The sequence below is a fragment of the Triturus cristatus genome, chromosome 4_2 (genome assembly GCF_964204655.1).
Source record: "Triturus cristatus chromosome 4_2, aTriCri1.1, whole genome shotgun sequence".
NCBI lineage: Eukaryota > Metazoa > Chordata > Amphibia > Caudata > Salamandridae > Triturus > Triturus cristatus.
The window spans coordinates 699,186,225-699,206,860 of record NC_140586.1 but is presented as its reverse complement, the minus strand read 5'-3'; the positions used below and the strand labels follow the sequence as shown (position 1 = coordinate 699,206,860).

At 52.0% G+C, this 20,636-nt stretch overlaps 1 protein-coding gene across 4 annotated transcripts in view; it reads right to left on the bottom strand.

Moving 5' to 3' along the window:
• USP24 (ubiquitin specific peptidase 24) overlaps positions 1–20,636 on the bottom strand; it is a 2,082,369-nt gene that overhangs the window by 478,940 nt on the left and 1,582,793 nt on the right. For all 4 annotated transcript variants that reach the window (XM_085602520.1, XM_085602518.1, XM_085602517.1 and 1 more), the window contains exon 56: positions 18,056–18,172. In XM_085602520.1, coding sequence (XP_085458646.1) covers positions 18,056–18,172 — 117 coding nt within the window. The remainder of the gene's footprint in view (positions 1–18,055; positions 18,173–20,636) is intronic.

Genomic DNA, 20,636 nt, shown 5'->3' with positions numbered 1-20,636 from the left:
CACTAGAGGAAGTGAAGAAGTTCCGCCCCCATGAATCTAACCATCGGGCCTCCCGTGACGGAGGAAACAACACCAAAGGTAAGGAAGGAAAAGCAGTCTGCAGAAGAGGGCCCTGGGTAGAAGGGTGGAAAGAAAGGCAGACTGGGTCCTGCGTAACAGGACGGTGGAGGAGCGACTGGGGTACCGGATTCCCCGTGGCAGGACTCCCCCAGGCCCCCAGAAGAGAATTATGGAGCGAAGCTTTGAAGGGAAGAAGCAGCTCCCGTCCACCAGAGCCCTGATGGAGAACCTCCAGAAAATGGTCCGTAGGGAATGGGGTGGTAGGGTCGCCCAAGTACAAAATGCCAATGGCCGTGGAAATTGCCCGGGCAAAGGCCGCACACACCTCAGTGGGGCGTTGTGGGGGGGGAGGGGTGGGAGGAGAGGGGTGGGGGGGGCGAGAGCAATTCCTCCGTGGGCGACAGCTGTAAACTAAGACGGCCATCCCCAATTCCAGCTGGAGGACGAAATGGCCAGCCCCGAAATGGTGGAAGATTGACGGACAAGTGGGGGACCTGAGGTGCCTCTGGGGAAGGCTGTGGCCGCGGGGACGGCGAAGAGCCCTCCCTGGAAGACACCGGGGAAAAAGCCACGACGTGGTGGCCCGTCTCCGGGGAAGAAGAGACAAAAAGTTGATGAACCTCCGGGGAAGAGGGAGCCTCTGGAGTCGAGTCGACGACCCGATGCCGGCACGGCACCGTGGAGTCCGCCACAGGTGCCAGCGTAAGGTCAACCGGTGCCGGAGGGGACGCCGAGACGACCTCTTCCACCACTTGCACCCTAGGAGAATGGGGCGGGCCGGCTCCGGGTCAGCGAAAGAACGGCACCGAAAAAAGCCGACTCGACCTCCGACGAAGCCGCCTGCGTGGAGAGACGAGAAGGACCCAGGGACGCACCCGGCCCCTAGCCAGCATCCGCGGCGCCGCCAGGGTCGACAGCCGTCGGTGCCTGAGCGGCATCAGCTCGGCTTCTGGCAAGGCCGTCGCCTGCCCAGAAGAACGAGGAGGACTCGGGGGCGAGCCACGAGTCCCGGCGACCTCCCGCGACACCAAAGGGACCACCTCGGGGGGTTTGCGGCGAGGCAGAGGTGCTGTGGGCGGAAGAGGGGACCCCCGTAGGGCCGCACCCCGATGACACCACACCTCCAGAACTGAACCTGTCGGCGCCGGAGCTGCCGGCGACGCCGCGGAAGGCCCCGCACGTGGCAAGGGATCCGTGGACGTCCCAGGAAGAGGAAGAGGAGGGGCCAAGGAAGCCTGCAGAGCCGCAGCATAGGCCTCCATCTGGGCCCTAGTCGCCCCGGCGCTGGAAAACGGTGGGCAGGGTGGCGACGAATGAGGCTGCATGTCCCGTGGAGAACCCGAGCCCTCCGCAGACCGGGGACCAGGCCTAGGAGATAAGCTATAAGACTTACCGACGGGCGAGCGACACCCATGAAACTAGGGCCCTGAAAAGGATGACCTTAACCCTAGATATCAGTTCGCAAAACGGGGTGGATGGGTGAGGCGGTAAGGAATCTAACTAACCAATGTTTCTTACCGATATATCGTTACCAAAGTTAAGTAACTGGTTCATCTGAAAGAAACACGTTAGTTAGATTCCTTACCTTAGAATAGATACCCCAGCAATACAAACCCCGGTGGTGGGTCTGCGAACCAAGATCACACCAGGAAGTCCTGGAGAACAGAACGGCCAAAGAAGCCGTCTCTCCGGAATTGGCTGTCCAGGCAGTAATGCTTGGCAAACATGTGCAGCGAGCCCCACGTAGCTGCCTGACAAATGTCCTGCAGAGGGACTTCCCCGTCCCAAGGCAGTAGTAGCAGCTGTGTCCCGAGTGGAATGGGCCCTCACCCCCACAGGAGGATCCTTCTTAGCCAAGGAATAACAGACCTTAATGCACAAAACGACCCACCGAGAGATGGTTCGCTTGTGCACTGCCCGCCCCTTCTTAGCACCCACGTAGCCAACGAAGAGTTGGTTGTCCACCCGGAACTGTTTTGTGCGATCCAGATAAAAGGAGAGCGCACGTTTTGGGTCCAGACAGTGGAGCCTCTCTTCCGCTTTCGAGGGATGCGGAGGCGGGAAGAAGGTGGGTAAGGTAACGGACTGTCCGATGTAAAAGGCAGTAACCACCTTAGGAAGACAAGATGGGCGAGTCCTCAGAACAACCTTGTCCTGATGGACAGAGAGGAAAGGAGGTTTAGAAGAAAGAGCCTGGAGCTCACTCACTCTCCTGGCAGAGGTGATGGCAACCAGGAAAGCAGTCTTGAGAGTCAGAAGACGAAGAGGACAGTTATGAAGTGGCTCAAAGGGAGCGCACATCAGATAAGTTAACACCAGATTTAAGTCCCACTGAGGCATTACAAAGGGAACAGGAGGAAACATGTGAGCAATGCCTTTCAAGAATCTATTCACAACAGGGGACTTGAAAAGAGAAGGCTGATCAGGAAGTCTCAAGAAGTCTGAAACAGCTGAAAGATATCCCTTGACGGTGCCCAGAGCAGAGCCCTGCTGGGCCAGGGAAAGAAGGAGGAGAACCTCAGAAAGAGGGGCAGAAAGGGGATTCACAGCCTTTGCTGTGCAACATGCCACAAATTTGTTCCACCTGCAGGCGTATTCCGTTTTAGTGGAGGGACACCTGGCTGCCAGAATGACATCACAGAATTGAGGAGGCAAGTCAAATGGCATCAACTGTCGCCGCTCAATCTCCACGCATGGAGTTGGAGGCTGGACAGGTTCGGGTTGAGGACCGTCCCCTGCTGCTGCGACAGAAGGTCCTCCTGAATAGGCAGTCTAATCGGGGGATCGATTGACAGACTGAGTAGCTCGGGATACCAGTATCTTCATGCCCAATCCGGAGCCACAAGGATGACTTGGGCCCGGTCGCGCCTGATCTTCTTCAGCACTCTGAGCAGAAGTGGTATGGGCGGAAAGGAGTACAACAGACCGCAACTCCACTTGCGACGAAAAGCGTCTCCGAGCAAGTGCCGCCTTGGAAATTCCAAAGCGCAGAACTGATGACATTGCGCGTTCTCTTTGGTGGCGAATAGATCTAACCAAGACTATCCCCACTGCAAAGAGACCTTGCGCCACATTCGAGTTCAGACACCACTTGTGATCTATCATGCATCGACGGCCTGGCGTTCAGAGAGCCCACCAGGTGTTGAACCACCAGGGTGATGCCCTGATGTTCCAGCCATGTCCAGAGGCGCCGAGCCTCCTGACAAAGGGTCCTGGACCCCACCCTGCCCTATTTATTGCAATACCACATGGCGGTGGTGTTGTCCGTGAACACCTGCACTACACTTCCCCGGACAGAGGGAAGGAATGCCTTCAGTGCAAGCCGGATCGCCCGCAGTTCCAATAGGTTGATATGGAGCCGGGACTCCGCCGGAGATCAGAGGCCTCTGATCTCCGCCTCTCCCATTTGCCCCCCCCCCCCCCATCCCAGGAGGGACACATCCGTCACCACTACGTGCTCCGGTTGGGGTAGGGAGAGGGATCTGCCACTGACCCAATCGCGGTCCATGAGCCACCACTGCAACTGTCTTGCAGTGCCCTCCGAGATCAGGACGTGGTCGGACAGGTTGCCCTGATGTTGAGCCCACTGGAATTTCAGGTCCCACTGCAGAGCCTGCATCCGCCACCTGGCATGATGTACCAGCAGGATGCAGGAGGCCATCAGACCCAGCTGCCGTAGGGCCATCCTGACGAAACTCTGTGTAGGAGAGTAGGGTCTGCTTTTTATGTTCACCCCCACTTTTTGCTTTTGCTTTACTGGTTTTCGACTTAGATGTGGCTGTGGGCCTGCTAATCAGACCCACAGCCCTGCTGTTCTCTCTCTAAATTAATACTATATACTTTAGGTGCATAACCCAATTGGATAGGATCACCTTATTGGCCCCTGTACAGTGTACCTTAGGTACCCAGGGCATAGGTGTACCCTAGGCCTACCAGGGGCTGCAGCATGTATTATGCCACCCCTGGCCTAGCCTTCCATTATGACACAACTGGCTGATCACTCAGCTGGGGCAAGGTCGTGTAATCACCCCTTGCTTAGGTGTAGTATTCCTATACCTACCTTATATATAGACACATGTGTACCTATCAGCCACTCCTATGGCAGGCCTTAACAATCCTGGAGGCAGAGTGCTTGGTAACATGTGAGATGGTGCTCTAGCATGAGCTGAGCCTGTCTGCAGCTTTCGGAACCATGTCCTTATAGCTGTTCTATGATATAGCCTACCATATACCCTTAAAGTGCCTTATAATCTTAAACGGTTATGGTAACTATGGTTTGGCTTTATCAAAACATGTCGTGTAAGGTGTCTAACACTTTGGAATAATACCCCCATCCCATTTCTGGGGATGAGGATATTTTCCCTCAATTCTAGAGGGAGAAGACATGTTGAAGCCTACTTACCCGGTTAAAGTTAACCAGAGCCCCAGCATCACAAAATGGATGCTGCTGCCACGACACAAGTCTGACCTCCTGCTGCTGGGAGTGATCCCGGCACGGGAGGCTTGGACAATAGGTTTCCTGCCTTGGGAGGTGCGAGCACCACCCCAGACAGGCCTTAGTGTATTGGGGCAGGGAGGGATGAAAGAAACGAGACACTGCCTGGGGCACACAAAGTGTCCCATGCATAGTCCAGTTCAAACCGGTGCTGGGGCACTCCAGCCCCAGTCCTGGCACGAAACTGGACAAAGGGAATGGGGTGTAACCACCCCCCTCCCAGGTCACACCCATAAGGCGTGACCTAGCAGGCAACCCAGCCCCCCAGATTAGTATAGGAGTGGTAGCTGGGCCCCAGGAGATTAGATTATCCTGAACCTGCAACTTGAACAGAAACTCTGGACCTTCGACATTCGACGAAAGAAGAAGACTGAAGAATCTCCCTTGTGGCCAAGGAGTGGCTACCCTGTGCAAACAGGCACCATCAAGAGACTTACCCTTTGCTGAAGTTCTACGAGGGACCGACTGCAGAGCCCGACCAGAGCCTCGACTTCCAGACTTCTCCGACCCTGATCCACATCCACAGCCGAGCTGAGTTCCGTGGAGGCGACGAGAGACGTGGGACCGGCTACCTGGGAAAAGTGGTGAGTATCTTCCAGCGCAGCTTCTGAGGCACCCTCGCAGTTGTGCACCGGAGATTGAGAAGCCCCAACCCCAAGCACCATCTGCACCGAAGATCAGCCCCCCACACTCCACGAGTCCTGCGTGGGGCCCTTCTGCATTTTCCTGCTTGCCGCGTCTGTCCGGTTGCTTGCCCGTTGGCTAGCGGCCTTTGCGACGACACACCTTTGAACTTCCACTGCTGGTTTGGCTCCTCCAGACTGGCTCCTGCTCCTCTGCAAAAGAGAAGCACCCCAGACCTTCCTTGTCTTCACCAGAAGCAAGTCCTCCATTCTTCGTGGGTTCCGCTTGCCAAGGCTTGGGGAGTCCTAGTTCGACTTCAACGCCGCGACAGCAAGAGCCTTTGTGGGACAGCTCGCCTCCTAGTCCTGGTCATCCTCGACGTCTCCTGGTACCCGTGGCTGCTGCGACAAGCTTCACCTCTTCACCTGCAATCTCCCGACATCGCCTGGTTCCTTCCTGGTTCCACGTGGTCACTGGTTAGTGACCCTGACTCTGTCCCTTCTGCTTGCAGGTATCCTTCCTTCTTGATCCCAGCCTTGGGATCCACCGGACACTCTTCACTGACTGCCTGTCAGCAACTTTCCTTCAGGCATCCATAGAAGTCCACGACGAAACCCGACGCAAGTAAACACCTATGCACCCGCAGCCCGTGGGCTAGGTAACTTGGGTACTCCGGTGCTCACAAGGGTATTGACTATCCTAGGGTCTAGTTTCCGAGTCTCGACTTTCTAGCTATACCAGAAGTGTCCTAAAACTGCTTATTTCAGAACTGTACTATTTCTATCGATTATACGCATTACACTTGAGTGTTTCCACTCTGCACCTGAATCCCGTGGGCCTTCCACTTCCTAACCTTGGGTAGTGTAGTGTAGCCCCAGCGATTCCCTATGCCTATCCTATTTCCGTGACAGTGGTCCTTATACCACTTACTTAATATATGGTTTGCGTGGCCCCTAGGGCCTAACTGTATTACTTACCTGTGTGACTTAATGTATGCTTGAATAAGACTGTGTTGTACTTACCTCGAATCTCATAAAGAGTGCTGAGGGTTTGACTAGAATAAATACACTTTATTTTATATATACATCTGTTGTGGTGTCCTTTCATTTGGTATGCAAGGGATTATATATGGTATCACAGCTGGCTTCACAAGCCATTCAGAGTTTAGCCTACGACTGCTCTTGTCCATGCTACCACTAGGATAGCTGGTCTATAAGGTTGACTTTACAACCAATCACCATACGGGTTGTTTGGACTGATATAAGGTGTACACTAGAACTAGTGACATCATACATCAGGCCAACTTCTCACATCCATCACCAGAGCAGCCTTCCTGGAAATATGGAAACACGCAGAGGTCAGACTCCTACTACAGAAAAACGCCGCCGACCCCAGTGAACTCAAACATATTAACCAATCTTGCTCCCTAACCCTACCAAAGTACTCGAGAAGGCTATCAACCAACATCTCACAGAATACCAGGAACAAAACCACCTACTTGACACTTCCCAATCAGGATTTCGTGCCAACAACAGCATTGAGACCTTGCTGATCGCGGCCACAGGCGACAAACTGTGGAGAAACTGTGGCCCGGACCTTCCTCAACCTCTCTGCAGTGTTTAACACTTTATGCCATTACACCCTCATCAACAGACTACAATATCGGCATACAGCAAAACGCCCTCAAGTAGATCGCCTCCTTCCTTACTGGACGCACAGAGCATCTGGCTGCCTCCCTTCACCTCCGAACCAAAGGACAACATACGTGGAGTCCTCCAAGGATAACCCCTCAGCCCCACCTTGTACAACACGTACATGACCACCACCTCACAGACATCGTCAGATCCTATGGCCTCAAAATCCTATGCAGACGACACTCAACTCATCCTCTCGCTCACCGAAGACCCCTCCACCACCAGAACCAACTTCTGCAATGCCATGTCGAATGTAGCCAACTGTGTAGGAGAGTAGGGTCTGCTTTCTATGTTCACCCCCACTTTTTGCTTTTGCTTCACTGGTTTTCGACTTAGATGTGGCTGTGGGCCTGCTAATCAGACCCACAGCCCAGCTGTTCTCTCTCTAAATTCACACTATGTACTTTAGGTGCATAACCTCATTGGATAGGATCACCTTATTGGCCCCTGTACAGTGTACCTTAGGTACCCAGGGCATAGGTGTAACCTAGGCCTACCAGGGGCTGCAGCATGTATTATGCCACCCCTGGCCTGGCCTTCCATTATGACACAACTGGCTGATCACTCAGCTGGGGCAAGGTCGTGTAATCACCCCTTGCTTAGGTGTAGTATTCCTATACCTACCTTATATATAGACACATGTGTACCTATCAGCCACTCCTATGGCAGGCCTTAACAATCCTGGAGGCAGAGTGCTTGGTAACATGTGAGATGGTGCTCTAGCATGAGCTGAGCCTGTCTGCAGCTTTCGGAACCATGTCCTTATAGCTGTTCTATTACATAGCCTACCATATACCCTTAAAGTACCTTATAATCTTAAACGGTTATGGTAACTATGGTTTGGCTTTATCAAAACATGTCGTGTAAGGTGTCTAACACTTTGGAATAATACCCCCATACCATTTCTGGCGATGAGGATATTATTCCTCCCTTCTAGAGGGAGAAGACATGTTGAAACCTACTTACCCGGTTAAAGTTAACCAGAGCCCCAGCATCACAAAATGGATGCTGCTGCCACAGACACAAGACTGACCTCCTGCTGCTGGGAGTGATCCCGGCACGGGAGGCTTGGACAATAGGTTTCCTGCCTTGGGAGGTGCGAGCACCACCCCCAGACAGGCCTTAGTGTACTGGGGCAGGGAGGGATGAAAGAAACGAGACACTGCCTGGGGCACACAAGGTGTCCCATGCATAGTCCAGTTCAAACCGGTGCTGGGGCACTCCAGCCCCAGTCCTGGCACGAAACTGGACAAAGGAAAGGGGGTATAACCACTCCCCTTCCTGGTCCCACCCATAGGAGGGACCTTGCAGGTAGCCCAGCCCACTAGCCCAGTATATCAGTAGGTAGCTGAGCCCTGCAGAATTAGATTATCCTGAATCTGCAACTTGAACAGAAACTCTGGACCTTCGACATTCGACCTCAGGAAGAAGACTGAAGAATCTCCCTTGTGGCCAAGGAGTGATCACCCTGGGCAACCAGGCACCATCCAGCGACCGCTGCTTGCTTTGCGACTGATCCTACGAGGGACGACTGCAGAGACTGACCAGCGCCGTGACTTCCAGACACCTGTGAACCAGATCCACATCTACAGCAAAGCTGAGACCCGTGGAGGCAACAAGGGACGTGGGACCGGCGACTTGGGAAAGGTGGCTAGTAACTGACTAGCGCGACTTCTGAGGCTTCCTCGAGGCTGTGCTTGGGGAATTGAGAAGCCCCAATCCCGAGCACCATCTGCAAAGAAGATCAGCTCCCCACACTTCACATGTTCTGCGTGGGGCCCTTCTGCACTTGAGTTGTTCGACGTGTTGTCCGGTTGCTGGCCCGTTGGCTAGTGACCTCTGCGACGACGAACCTTTGATTTTATCTTGCTGGTCCGGCTCCTCCAGACTGGCACTCGCTCCTCTGTGAAAGAGAAGCACCCCAGACCTTCCTGGTCTGCACCAGAAGCAAGTCCTCCATTCTGCGTGGGTTCCGCTTGCCAAGGCTTGTTGGGTTCTAGCTCGACATCGACGCCGCCGACAGCAAGAGCCTTCGTGGGACAGCTCATCTCCTGGTCCTGGTCGTCCTCGACGCCTCCTGGTACCCGTGGCTGCTGCAACAAGCTTCACCTCTTCACCTGCATCTTCACAACATCGCCTGGTTCCTTCCTAGCTGGTGACCTAGACTCTGTCCCTTCCGCTTGCAGGTACCTTCCTTCTTGATCCCATCATTGGGATCCACCGGACACTCTTCACTGACTGCCTGTCAGCAACTTTCCTTCAGGCATCCATAGGAGTCAACGACGAAACCCGACGCAAGTTCACACCTATGCACCCGCAGCCCGTGGGCTAGGTAACTTGAGTACTTCGGTGCTTACAAGGGTATTGACTATCCAAGGGTCTAGTTTCCGAGTCTCGTACTCCTAGCTACTCCAGAAGTGTCCTAAAGAACAAGTTACTTACATTCGGTAACGATGTATCTGTAAGAAACATTAGTTAGTTAGATTCCTAACCTTAGAATATCCCCAGGCGTCAGACTGGATCCGGAAGATTTTTCGTCAGCAATACCCCTTGCGCGTCGCTAGGCGTCGTCTGCGGCTCCGCGTCCGTCGTCGGCGTCGTGCGCCGGGATGACGTCGGAGTACTTAGACGCCGCCCTCGCGCGCTGACGTCAGTTCTTGTACATAGCCTTCCGCGCCAGGAACGCAGAGCCATGCAAGATACCGACACTGGTGCCAAAACCTTCTAGGGCCCTGAAAGGGATAGCCATAACCCTAGATGTCAGTTCGCAGAACGGGGAGGATGGGTGGGTCGGTGAGGAATCTAACTAACTAATGTTTCTTACAGATACATCGTTACCGAAGGTAAGTAACTTGTTCATCTGAAAGAAACACGTTAGTTAGATTCCTCACCTTAGAATAGATACCCAAGCAATACCAACCCCGGTGGTGAGTCTGCGAACCAAGATCACACCAGAAGGTCCTGGAGGACAGAACGGCCGAAGAAGCCATCCCTCCGGACTTGGCTGTCAAGGCAATAATGCCTGGCAAACGTGTGGAGCGAGGCCCACGTAGCCGCCTGACAGATGTCCTGCAAAGGGACACCCCGTCCCAAAGCAGTAGTAGCCGCTGTGGCCCGAGTAGAATGGGCGCGCAGCCCAACAGGAGGGTCCTTTTTTGCCAAGGAATAACAAATTTTGATGCACAAAACGACCCACCGAGAGATGGTCCGTTTGTGCACAGCTTTCCCCTTCTTAGCACCTACGTATCCAATGAAAAGTTGGTCGTCCACCGGGAACTGCTTTGTGCGGTCCAGATAAAAGGAGAGCGCACGTTTTGGGTCCAGGCGGTGGAGCCTCTCTTCCTCTTTGGAAGGATGCGGAGGCGGAAAGAAGGTGGGCAAGGTGACAGATTGCCCAAGATGAAAGGGGGTCACCACTTTCGGAAGAAAGGAGGGACGAGGCCGAAGGACAACCTTGTCCGGATGAACAGATAGAAATGGAGGCTTCGATGATAAAGCCTGGAGCTCACTCACCTGTCTAGCCGAGGTGATGGCTACCAGAAAAGCAGTCTTAAGCGTCAGCAGACGAAGAGGAAAATTATGAAGAGGCTCAAAGGGAGCGCACATTAGAAATGTGAGAACAAGATTCAAGTCCCACTGAGGCATTACAAAAGGGACAGGAGGGAACGTGTGCGTAATGCCTTTTAGAAAGCGTGTAACTACTGGGGACTTGAAAAGAGAAGGCTGATCAGGAAGCCTTAAGAAGGCAGAGATGGCAGCAAGATAACCTTTCAAGGTGCCCAAGGCAGAGCCCTGCTGGGCCAAGGAAAGAAGAAAGAGGAGAACCTCAGGAAGAGGGTAGGAAAGGGGATCCACAGCCTTTGCTGTGCACCATGCCACAAATTTGTTCCACCGGCAGGCGTATACCGTCTTTGTGGCGGGACGCCTGGCTGCCAGAATGACATTACAGACTTCAGGAGGCAAGTCAAATGGCATCAACTGCCGCCGCTCAATCTCCACGCATGGAGGTGGAGGCTGGACAGGTTCGGGTGGAGGACCGTCCCCTGCTGCTGCGACAGAAGATCCTCCCGAAGGGGCAGACGTATCGGAGGATCGGTCAACATACTGAGTAGCTCGGGATACCAGTACCTTCGTGCCCAATCCGGAGCCACCAAGATGACTTGGGCCCGGTCGCGCCTGATCTTCTTCAGCACTCTGGGCAGAAGTGGTATAGGCGGAAAGGCGTACAACAGACCGCAACTCCACTCGTGACGAAAAGCGTCGCCGAGCGAGTGCCGCCTTGGAAATTCCAACGCGCAAAACTGCTGACATTGCGCGTTCTCTTCGGTGGCGAATAGATCTAACCAAGGCTCTCCAAACTGCTGAAAGAGACCTTGTGCCACCTCGGAGTTCAGACGCCATTCGTGATCCATCATGCACCGGCGGCTGAGTTCGTCTGCACTGGCGTTCAGAGAGCCCGCCAGATGTTGAACCACTTGGGTGACGCCCTGGTGTTCCAGCCACGTCCAGAGGCGCAGAGCCTCCTGACAAAGGGTCCACGACCCCACCCCGCCCTGTTTGTTGCAATACCACATGGCGGTGGTGTTGTCCGTGAACACCTGCACGACACTTCCCCTGACAGAGGGAAGGAAGGCTTTCAGTGCAAGTCGGATCGCTCTCAGCTCCAACAAGTTGATGTGGAGGCGAGACTCCGCCGGAGACCAGAGGCCTCTGATCTACGCCTCTCCCAAATGGCCACCCCATCCCAGGAGGGACGCATCCGTCACTACGACATGCTCCGGTTGGGGAAGGGAGAGGCTCTTGCCCATGACCCAATCGCGGTCCGTGAGCCACCACTGCAACTGCCGTGCAGTGCCCTCCGAGATCAAGACATGGTCGGACAGGTTTCCGTGATGCTGGGCCCACTGAAACTTCAGGTCCCACTGCAGAGCCCGCATGCGCCGCCTGGCGTGATGCACTAGTAGGATGCAGGAGGCCATCAGCCCAAGAAGCCGCAACACAAGCCTGACCGAAACCCAGGATAGAGGCCGAAAGATGGGAATCAGGGCCTGAATATCCCGGACCCGCTGTTCCAGCGGATAGACCCGGAACTGCGCCGAATCGAGAACCGCTCCGATGAAAAGGAGCTGCTGAGAGGGACTCAGGTGTGACTTCGGCACGTTGATGGAAAACCCCAGCAAATGCAGGAGATCCGCCGTAGTCTGGAGGTGGGAGACGACTGCCTGGGGCGAGCCCGCCTTCAACAACCAGTCGTCGAGATAGGGGAAGACTGGAACCCCTAATCTGCGCAGATGAGCTGCGACCACCGCCATCACTTTCGTGAACACCCGAGGGGCACTGGTGAGGCCGAAGGGGAGCACGGTGAACTGAAAATGCTCCTGGCCCACCGTGAACCGCAGGTAACGCCGGTGGGCCGGCAGGACGGGGATGTGGAAATATGCGTCCTGCAAGTCCAACGCTACCATCCAGTCTCCAGGGTCGAGGGCAGCTAGAACCTGAGCCAAAGTCAACATCTTGAACCGTTCCTTCCGGAGGAAGGCATTGACGTTCCTGAGGTCCAAGATAGGGCGTAGGCCCCCTATGCCCTTCTTGGGGACCAGAAAGTAGTGGGAATAACAACCACGACCTACTTCTGGGCTCGGAACGCGCTCGACGGCCTCTTTGGTCAAGAGGGCCGAAACTTCCTCTCGCAGAAGATTCAAATGATCCTCCGAGATACGGTGGTGCTGTGGTGGCATGGCTGGAGGGGTCGTCTCGAAGGGGAGGGAGTAGCCCCTTCGGACGATTTGCAGCACCCACCTGTCCGAAGTGATGGTACGTCAGTGGAGCAGGTGATGGCGAACTCTGCCGCCCACTGGCGAGGAATGGGCCGGAAAGCTCGGACTAGGAAGGCTTGGAGGCGGATGCTGCCGGGGTGGATGTGGGCTGACCGCGTCGGCCTCCAGAACCGCCTCGGCGGAAACCACGTCCGCGACCGCGCGCAGGTTGGGTCTGCGGCTGGTGGCTAGGCGGACGTGAGGAGGCGCCCCTTCCTTGGCCACGAAAGGGGCGAAAAGCGGAAGTTTGCGATCGCGGGGCCGAGAGGCCCAAGGACTTGGCCGTAGCCCGGGAGTCCTTAAAGCGATTCAGCGCACTGTCCGCTTTCTCACCAAAAAGGCGAGTGCCATCAAAGGGCATGTCCATGAGAGTGCTCTGGACATCCCCCGAAAAAGACATGGACCGCAGCCAGGCGTGACGTCTAAGCGCCACCGTGGTAGAAATCGCCCTACCCAGCGAGTCCGTCGTGTCAATCCCACATCGGATTGCATGTCGTGCTGCATCCCTCCCATCGGCCAGAGCCTGAGTAAGTCGTGTTCGGGCCTCCTCCGAACACAGGGGCAGCACGTCCTCCACCGCATCCCACAGAGAGTGGGAATAACGGTCCAAAAGACAAGCGGTGTTTAAAGACCGCAGACCCAAACTAAGGGAGAACAGCTTTTTGCCAAACTGTTCCAGTCTTTTGGAATCCCGGTCCGGCGGGGCGGTCGGGAAGGAGGATTGGGAGGTAGAAGCCTGGATAACCAGGCTCTCGGGGGTGGGGTGTTGGGACAGAAAACTGGGGTCACCCAGAGCAGGGCGCTGGCGCCTGACAACGTTCCTGTCCACAGGAGAAACTGTCGAGGGCTTGGACCAGGTGCCCTGCAGAACGTCGATGAGGGCCTCATTGAATTGCAGCAGAGGCTCAGTGGAGCTTGCTGCAGACTGAAGCACCTCGGTGAGGACGTTAGTCCTCACAGCCACGGCAGGCAGCTCGAGCCCAAGGGCTGCGGCCGCCTTGCGCAGCACCACAGAGAAAGCAGCACCCTCCTCCGAAGCCACAGTCGGAGGAGAGATGAATCCAGTGTCTGGCGAAGTATCCAGACCACTGGCCTCCCCCAGTTCATCTGCCCAGTCCTGTGACAGCTGAGCCTGATCGGCCATAGGATCCTAGGACCCCTCCCATTCGCCCCCGTCATCCGATTCCTGGTAAACAGGAGGAAGGATCGGAGCCGGACGGTAGACATAATGTGTCTCTAACGGCGCCGTACGCGGCGTCCATCGACGCCGTAACGGCGCCGGATCCGGAGCGGGGCTGAACTGGGGCTCGACGCCGAGCTGAGCCGGCGTCGGGGGTGGAACCGGTGTCGACGCCGGCAGAGGAGGCGTGACGAGGTCGACCGGTGTCGACGGGGACTCGGGGTTGAGTCCCTCGGGGACCAGCGGCGCCGGAGCCGGCGACGGCGCCGGGGCAGGAGCCGCCGGCATGCAAGGTTGCCCAGTCGGGTCCGCGGGGCCCGAAGGCGCGCCAGCGGGCGTCGACGGCGGAGCCAGGCTCCTCATGGCCGAGAGGAAGGCACTGACTTCCGCCGGCGTCGCGTCAGTCCCAGGGACCAGCGGGTATGGGGACTTGCGCGGCGCCTGCGGCACCGCTGGAGCCGCGGGGGTGGAACCACCCGGACCCTCGGCCGAGTCGCGCGACCGGCGAGGGGAGTCCGAAGAGCGGTGTCGCTTCTTGGAGTGCTTCGACTTACCCGAAGACTTGGAGCCAGACGATCGATGATGACGTCGGCTGCGGCTCCGCGACCGATCCTTGGACCTCCTCCTGGACCGGGATCGAGAGGGGCGCGGAGCCGAGTGGCGAATCTCGAGGAGCTTACGGGACCGCTCCCGTCTAGCCTTCGAGGTCAGGGCCTTGTAGTCCGAACACGACTCCGCGTCGTGGTCGAGGCCCAAACAGTAAAGGCACCGGCGGTGATGATCCGTAACCGACATCAAGCGGTTACAGTCAGTACAGGCTTTGAAACCGGACATCCTACCGGCACCAGAGTCGAGACAAGATCAAAAAGGATCAAAAAACGTAGTCAAAAAAGACTAAAAGGGGTAGCTCTCCTGGATCAGCGCTTACTGGCGCGGAAAAAAGAAGAACTGACATCAGCGCGCGAGGGCGGCGTCTAAGTACTCCGACGACGTCATCCCGGCACACGACGCCGACGACAGACGCGGAGCCGCAGACGACGCCTAGCGACGCGCAAGGGGTATTGCTGACAAAAAATCTTCCGGATCCAGTCTGACGCCTGAGGATATTCTAAGGTGAGGAATCTAACTAACGTGTTTCTTTCAGATACTCTTAATTTCTAATTACTACTATTTCTATCGACTTTTACGCATTACGCGTGAGTGTTTCCACTCTGCACCTGAATCCCGTGAGCCTCCCACTTCCTAACCTTTGGTAGTATAGTGTAGCCCCAGCGATTCCCTAGGCCTAACCTGTGTTCGTGACAGTGGTTCTTATACCACTTACTTAGTATATGGTTTGCGTGGCCCCTAGGGCCTAACTGTATTACTTACCTGTGTGACTAAATGTATGCTTAAATAAGACTGTGTTGTACTTACCTCGAATCTCATAAAGAGTGCTGAGGGTATTTTGACTAGAATAAATACATTCTATTTTTATATACATCTGTTGTGGTGTCCTTTCATTTGGTATTCAAGGGATTACAAATGGTGTAACAGCTGCCTTCACATGCCATACAGAGTTTAGCCTAAGACTGCTCTTGTCCATGCTACCACTAGGATTGCTGGTTTAGAAGGTTGACCTTACAACCAATCACTATAAGGGTTGTTTGGACTGATACAAGGTGTACACTAGAATTAGTGACATCATATATCAGGCCAACTTCTCACAAACTGGACATGAGACCACTGCCTTAAACTCAACTCCAACAAGACAGAAGTACTGATCTTTGGGAAGAACACTGCCATATGGAACCAAAGCTGGTGGTCAGCAGAACTCGGACCAACACCCACTCCAACACACCATGCGCGCAACCTAGGCATTGTCCTCGACAGCGAACTTACCATGAACTAACAAATCAATGCAGTCTCATCCTACTGCTTCCACACCTTTTACATGCTCTGCAGAATTTCTAGATGGATCCCAGTCAACACTAGTAAGACCTTCACCCAGGCCCTCATCACTAGCAGCCTCGACTACGGCACTGCCCTCACCGCCTAGCATCTCCACCCAGCTCCTCAGAAGAATCCAGACCATACAGAATGCTGCAGCCAGACTCATCCTGGGCCTCCCCAAACGGACCCATATCACCCCCCACCTCAGAACCCTGTACTGGCACCCCATCCGGAATGGATGCCAGTTCAAGATTCTCCCGCATGCCTACAAAGCTCTACACAATCAAGGACAGGTCTACATCAACCACCAACTGAACTTTCATCTACCCGCGAGACACATACGCTCCTCCTCACTAGCCTGTGCACACCCCCCCGCATCAATCGCAGCTGAAGGGAAGCCGCGCCTTCTCCATCGTCGCCAAGACATGGAAAGACCTGCCCCTCCATCTTCAAACAGCACCCTCCCGGGTGGACTTCATAGAGAAACTCAAGACCTGGCTTTTCGACTGAGACAACGCCCCCACAGCGCCGAGATACCCTTAGGGGTGATGCGTTATACAAATGTTTATTGATTGCTTGAACAAGTCTGTGGCTTTGTTTTTAGATACTTGCTGGATGAAAAATCTCCTCCGATTGAGAAAGGTCTGAATCCATATCCAGCTGTAGCAGTCCAAACGTTATCAAGGGGCGGGCTGCATCGTAGGTACCCCTGGGTTGTAGCCTCAAGCAAGCAAGCCCTAAAGTATTGCAGAGACCAGATTAGTTGTCCTAAGAAGAAACCACAACAGGTCCAGCCTCTCCCTCACTAACCGCAAAGGTTTACTTTTGTTTTTTTATAGTAAACCTTGGTGAAAAGGCTGCGATGAAGAAAATAAGTAATGGAAAACTGGCATGTTGGTGAATCTGTGAAAGGACAGGAAGATCAAGGGTGGTAAAAATGTTGTAAATGAACTGGATTTAAAATGCTGCAAGTACCCTTCCATTCTACAAGTTGCCCCTTGCAAAGTTACTAGTTCAATTATTGTTCCATATTGGTTATAGCCACAGGACCCTATTCTCAGTGTATAGTGGATTCAACCAGCTGAATATTACTGTATCTTTCCACATTCTGTGACACTGTTCACCATGAAGTATTTTTGTCCAGTAAGTGGTTCAGCTGGAACTGGGTTGTTCTTTCATGTACCCATCAATTATTCTCCTGCAATCGGCCCGATTCATAACACAGAGTTGGGTCCCGTCCCTAGAAAATATATATAACTCTGCAGAGGCTCCTTGCACGATGGCTCATTTGTTTCAAGCTCACTTTTATTTGAATGGCCTACTTCAATAGTAACTAAAATTAACTAAAATAGACCAAAAGAGCCAAATAAGAGACTACGCTTCTTTAGGATTTCACTTTTGCGTTAGACTCCCAAAAATATGCTACTCCAAATAACACTCTTTATCACCACACTATCACCCCATGGACTCTTTACTGCCAGTAATTACAACAAGGCTGAGTCAACGCCTAGGAGAAATGCCAGTAATTTTGGTCATTAAAAAAGGCAAACCCCGCCTCTTTAGCTTACATGAAACCGGCACGTCACTAGAACAGAAAAATGATGCCACATATAGATTGTCAGTGCTCTTCTGCTATTGGTTTGGGGTGTCTAAGGTAAGCCCTAGTCCCCCCTCCTCCCTTGTTTCCCCAATATCACACTGCTTGCATCTTCTCTGTAGAGTGGAGCAGGAGTTAGGGGAGGACCTTGCCCTCCACTGGGCTGGAAGAGGAGTTTCAAAGAGTCAGCCTTTGCAATTTAGCTTACCAAGGCCTCTATATTTAAGAGGTTGCAATTATTTTAAAATACATAGTTTGTTGTCTCCTAATTGAACTTGGCTACAAAGGATTATGACAAAGGTTCAAAATACATACATTCTGTCGTGCCTTTGGGCTGTGATGCTGCTCAGTGGCAACCAATTCGCCACCAGAGGTAGCATATTTCTACCTGTGGCCCCATTCATGTTAATAGTGCTAGTCCATTAGCATTCATCAAAATCTTTTTCCTTCTACAATGTCTAAAACTACGACATTTCTGGCTTGTCTTGGTCCGTTTTACAGGAGTATAAAGGACAACAAAAAGCCACAGTAACCAACTTGTTTACTTTATCTCATTATTATAATCTAAAACCGCTCCATTTTTTTTTGTGACTGCCCAAATTTGTTGCTCAATTAGTTTAGACACTGCTGTTTTTTAAACTGATTTTATATATTTACCTTGTGTACGAAATTGCTGAAGAGGAAGAAGTACTGAGCACAATTCTTGCAGTTTTCTGGAACATCTTTATCCAATAAACTAAGCAGCACCTCCAATAACTGATGAATACTTCTTAACTGGAAGGCAAAAAACACTATTTAGAATGCATGTCAACAAACAAAGGTTTCATAAAACTATGTACAAATTTACCTTCTATATTAAACAGCAAGATCTAGAAACTGAAACACAATCTTAATATGCCAGGAATCCAAATTCCTAGACGCCAACATTTGCCCTGGTCCCAAGCTCTCATTGTCATGTCACTTGCTCCCCGATGAAAGTACATGCTTCCATATTAACTTCTTAACTTCAAGAACCAAGGGCGAAATGCACAAAGAATTTTTTGTGGTCACAAATCCTCCGATTTGGAGTCTGTGCCCCAAAAAATGCTTTTTGCAATATAGTAAACTGGCTTTAGCAGTTGGTAACTTTTTACAGACTCTTAAATTAATTTAGAAATAGATAAGGATTTGCTATTTGGTAGTTGCACAATGTAGGTGTTCCTTCCAAATCGTGATTAACAATGTGTACCATTGATTTACGACTGACATAGCGGTAGAAAACCATTGGAAAGTCACTAACCCGTAAGTTCGGGTGGTAACACTTCCCCTTTGTGAATTTTTAAAACATTTTTTTTTAAATGTTTACTGAGGAGGCAGCAGTGGTCCAGGGGACAACTGTCTGCTCTGTAACAAACTTTTAAAAAGTTTCTTACTATTTTCTTTTTTTTTACTCTGCCGAGTTTCCTGTACCATTACATTGGTATACCATTAGATTGGTTTGCAAAAGTCCACACTAGTCGCAAAAATAATAGTCGCAATTTGTGACCAGCATTTCATACATACGGGCCATAACAGTCACTTCTGTGAATTCAAAAACTCTTGATGTAAAGTTTATCTACAGCCCCCTTGCTCCATCTAAATGCCATTGCATCTTTCTTACTAATTATTAGCTGTGTGTGCCGACTCAATAGGTGTGTTGTGGAATGCCTTAATCCCTCTGACTAGAATGACTGACCGGTAGGTAACTTTTTATTGTATGGATAAGAGTAAAAAACAAAATCACTCGAAAAAATACAATCTAAAACAACAGAACATGATAAAACAGATAAAAACACAATGAACAAGTTACTTACCTTCGGTAATGCCTTTTCTGATAGACAGAGACTTCTAGCAGCAAATTCCTTACCTTCAAATTATCCCCAGGCGTCAGATTGGATCGGGAGATTTTTCTTGAGCAGTACCCCTGCATGCCGGTAGGTGGCGTCGTTCGGCTCCACGTGGCATCATTTGCTTCATCCACTCTGGAAGTGACGTGCACGATATCTACATAGGTGCCACCCCAGTGCGCTGAGTCAGTTACTTTTCGTGGTTTCAATGCTAGAAGCGCGGAGCTACAAAGTACACTGACCACTGGTGTGGAATACTAGGGCCCTGTTATCTGAACTTATTGTACAAGGCTTAGTGTGGGTTAAACAAAAGTGCTAAGATAGTTATTAACAACCTCTGAGGCCATGCAGGATGAAGAGTTGTACAACGTGCTATAATGTGTCAAAAAGGTCTTGTCAATTTCCACCATTTGGTCTACTATTTTGCCTCTATACTCGTCAAAAAAAGACTTAATGGCAGCATTATTGCATCTTTGTTTTACCGACCAGGCCACATATTTCCCCACATGTTCGCTTTCCTCGTAGAGTTGAGGAGAAGTGGTCTCATTGGCTATTGACTGAGAATCATAATGATTTTTAATATCTTCTCTAGCTTTTCTTAGTTTAGATTCAGTTGACTGTGAATAATATTTTAGGTGTAGCTGAGTGGCTTGATCTAGTTCCTGCTGTAATTTTCTAGCAATCTCTTTTCCAAGTTTGAGGATAGGATATTGGCTTCAAATGATATTGCCTCCCTTCTAATAAACGCCTTACAGGATTCCCTGATCCAATATTCCTCTCAGAAAATTCAGTAAGGGGAGTTTGCATACTCGTAACCCAGCCATCCTCTGAGTCTTATCTAATGTCCACCGAAGTCGCTCAACTGAGTTTGCCCTAATCTTAATTTCGATCACCAGAACAGAATGATCAGAAAAGGGATTTGGAAGAATACATTACTTCCCTTGCTCCCATTGATGGGAAATTAAAAAGAAACCTATTCTTGAAGCTGAATTATGTCTTTTCGAGAAACATGTGAATTCTCTGGATAATGGGTGTTGAGTTCTCCAGGGGTCAATTAATGCTAGATCAAGTAATTTTTACCAATCGTTTATGGGAATTGGGTTTATTTTGTACTTTGTTCTTGCGAGTAGAATCTAGCCGTAAATTTGGTATAATATTGAAATCTTCTATAACGATTAAGGCTGGTAATGGATATAGTGCAATTCGAGTTCATACAGAGCAGCTGTCTCATCCTCTAAGGGGCCATAATAAATAACTACCTGAAGAGTCTGATCGCCAGTCTTCAGGCTTACAACTACCCATCTTGCTCTTGGATCCCTCTTAATTTGGAGGACTTCCCCCTGGAACTGGCGTTTAAGTAGAACTGCAACTCC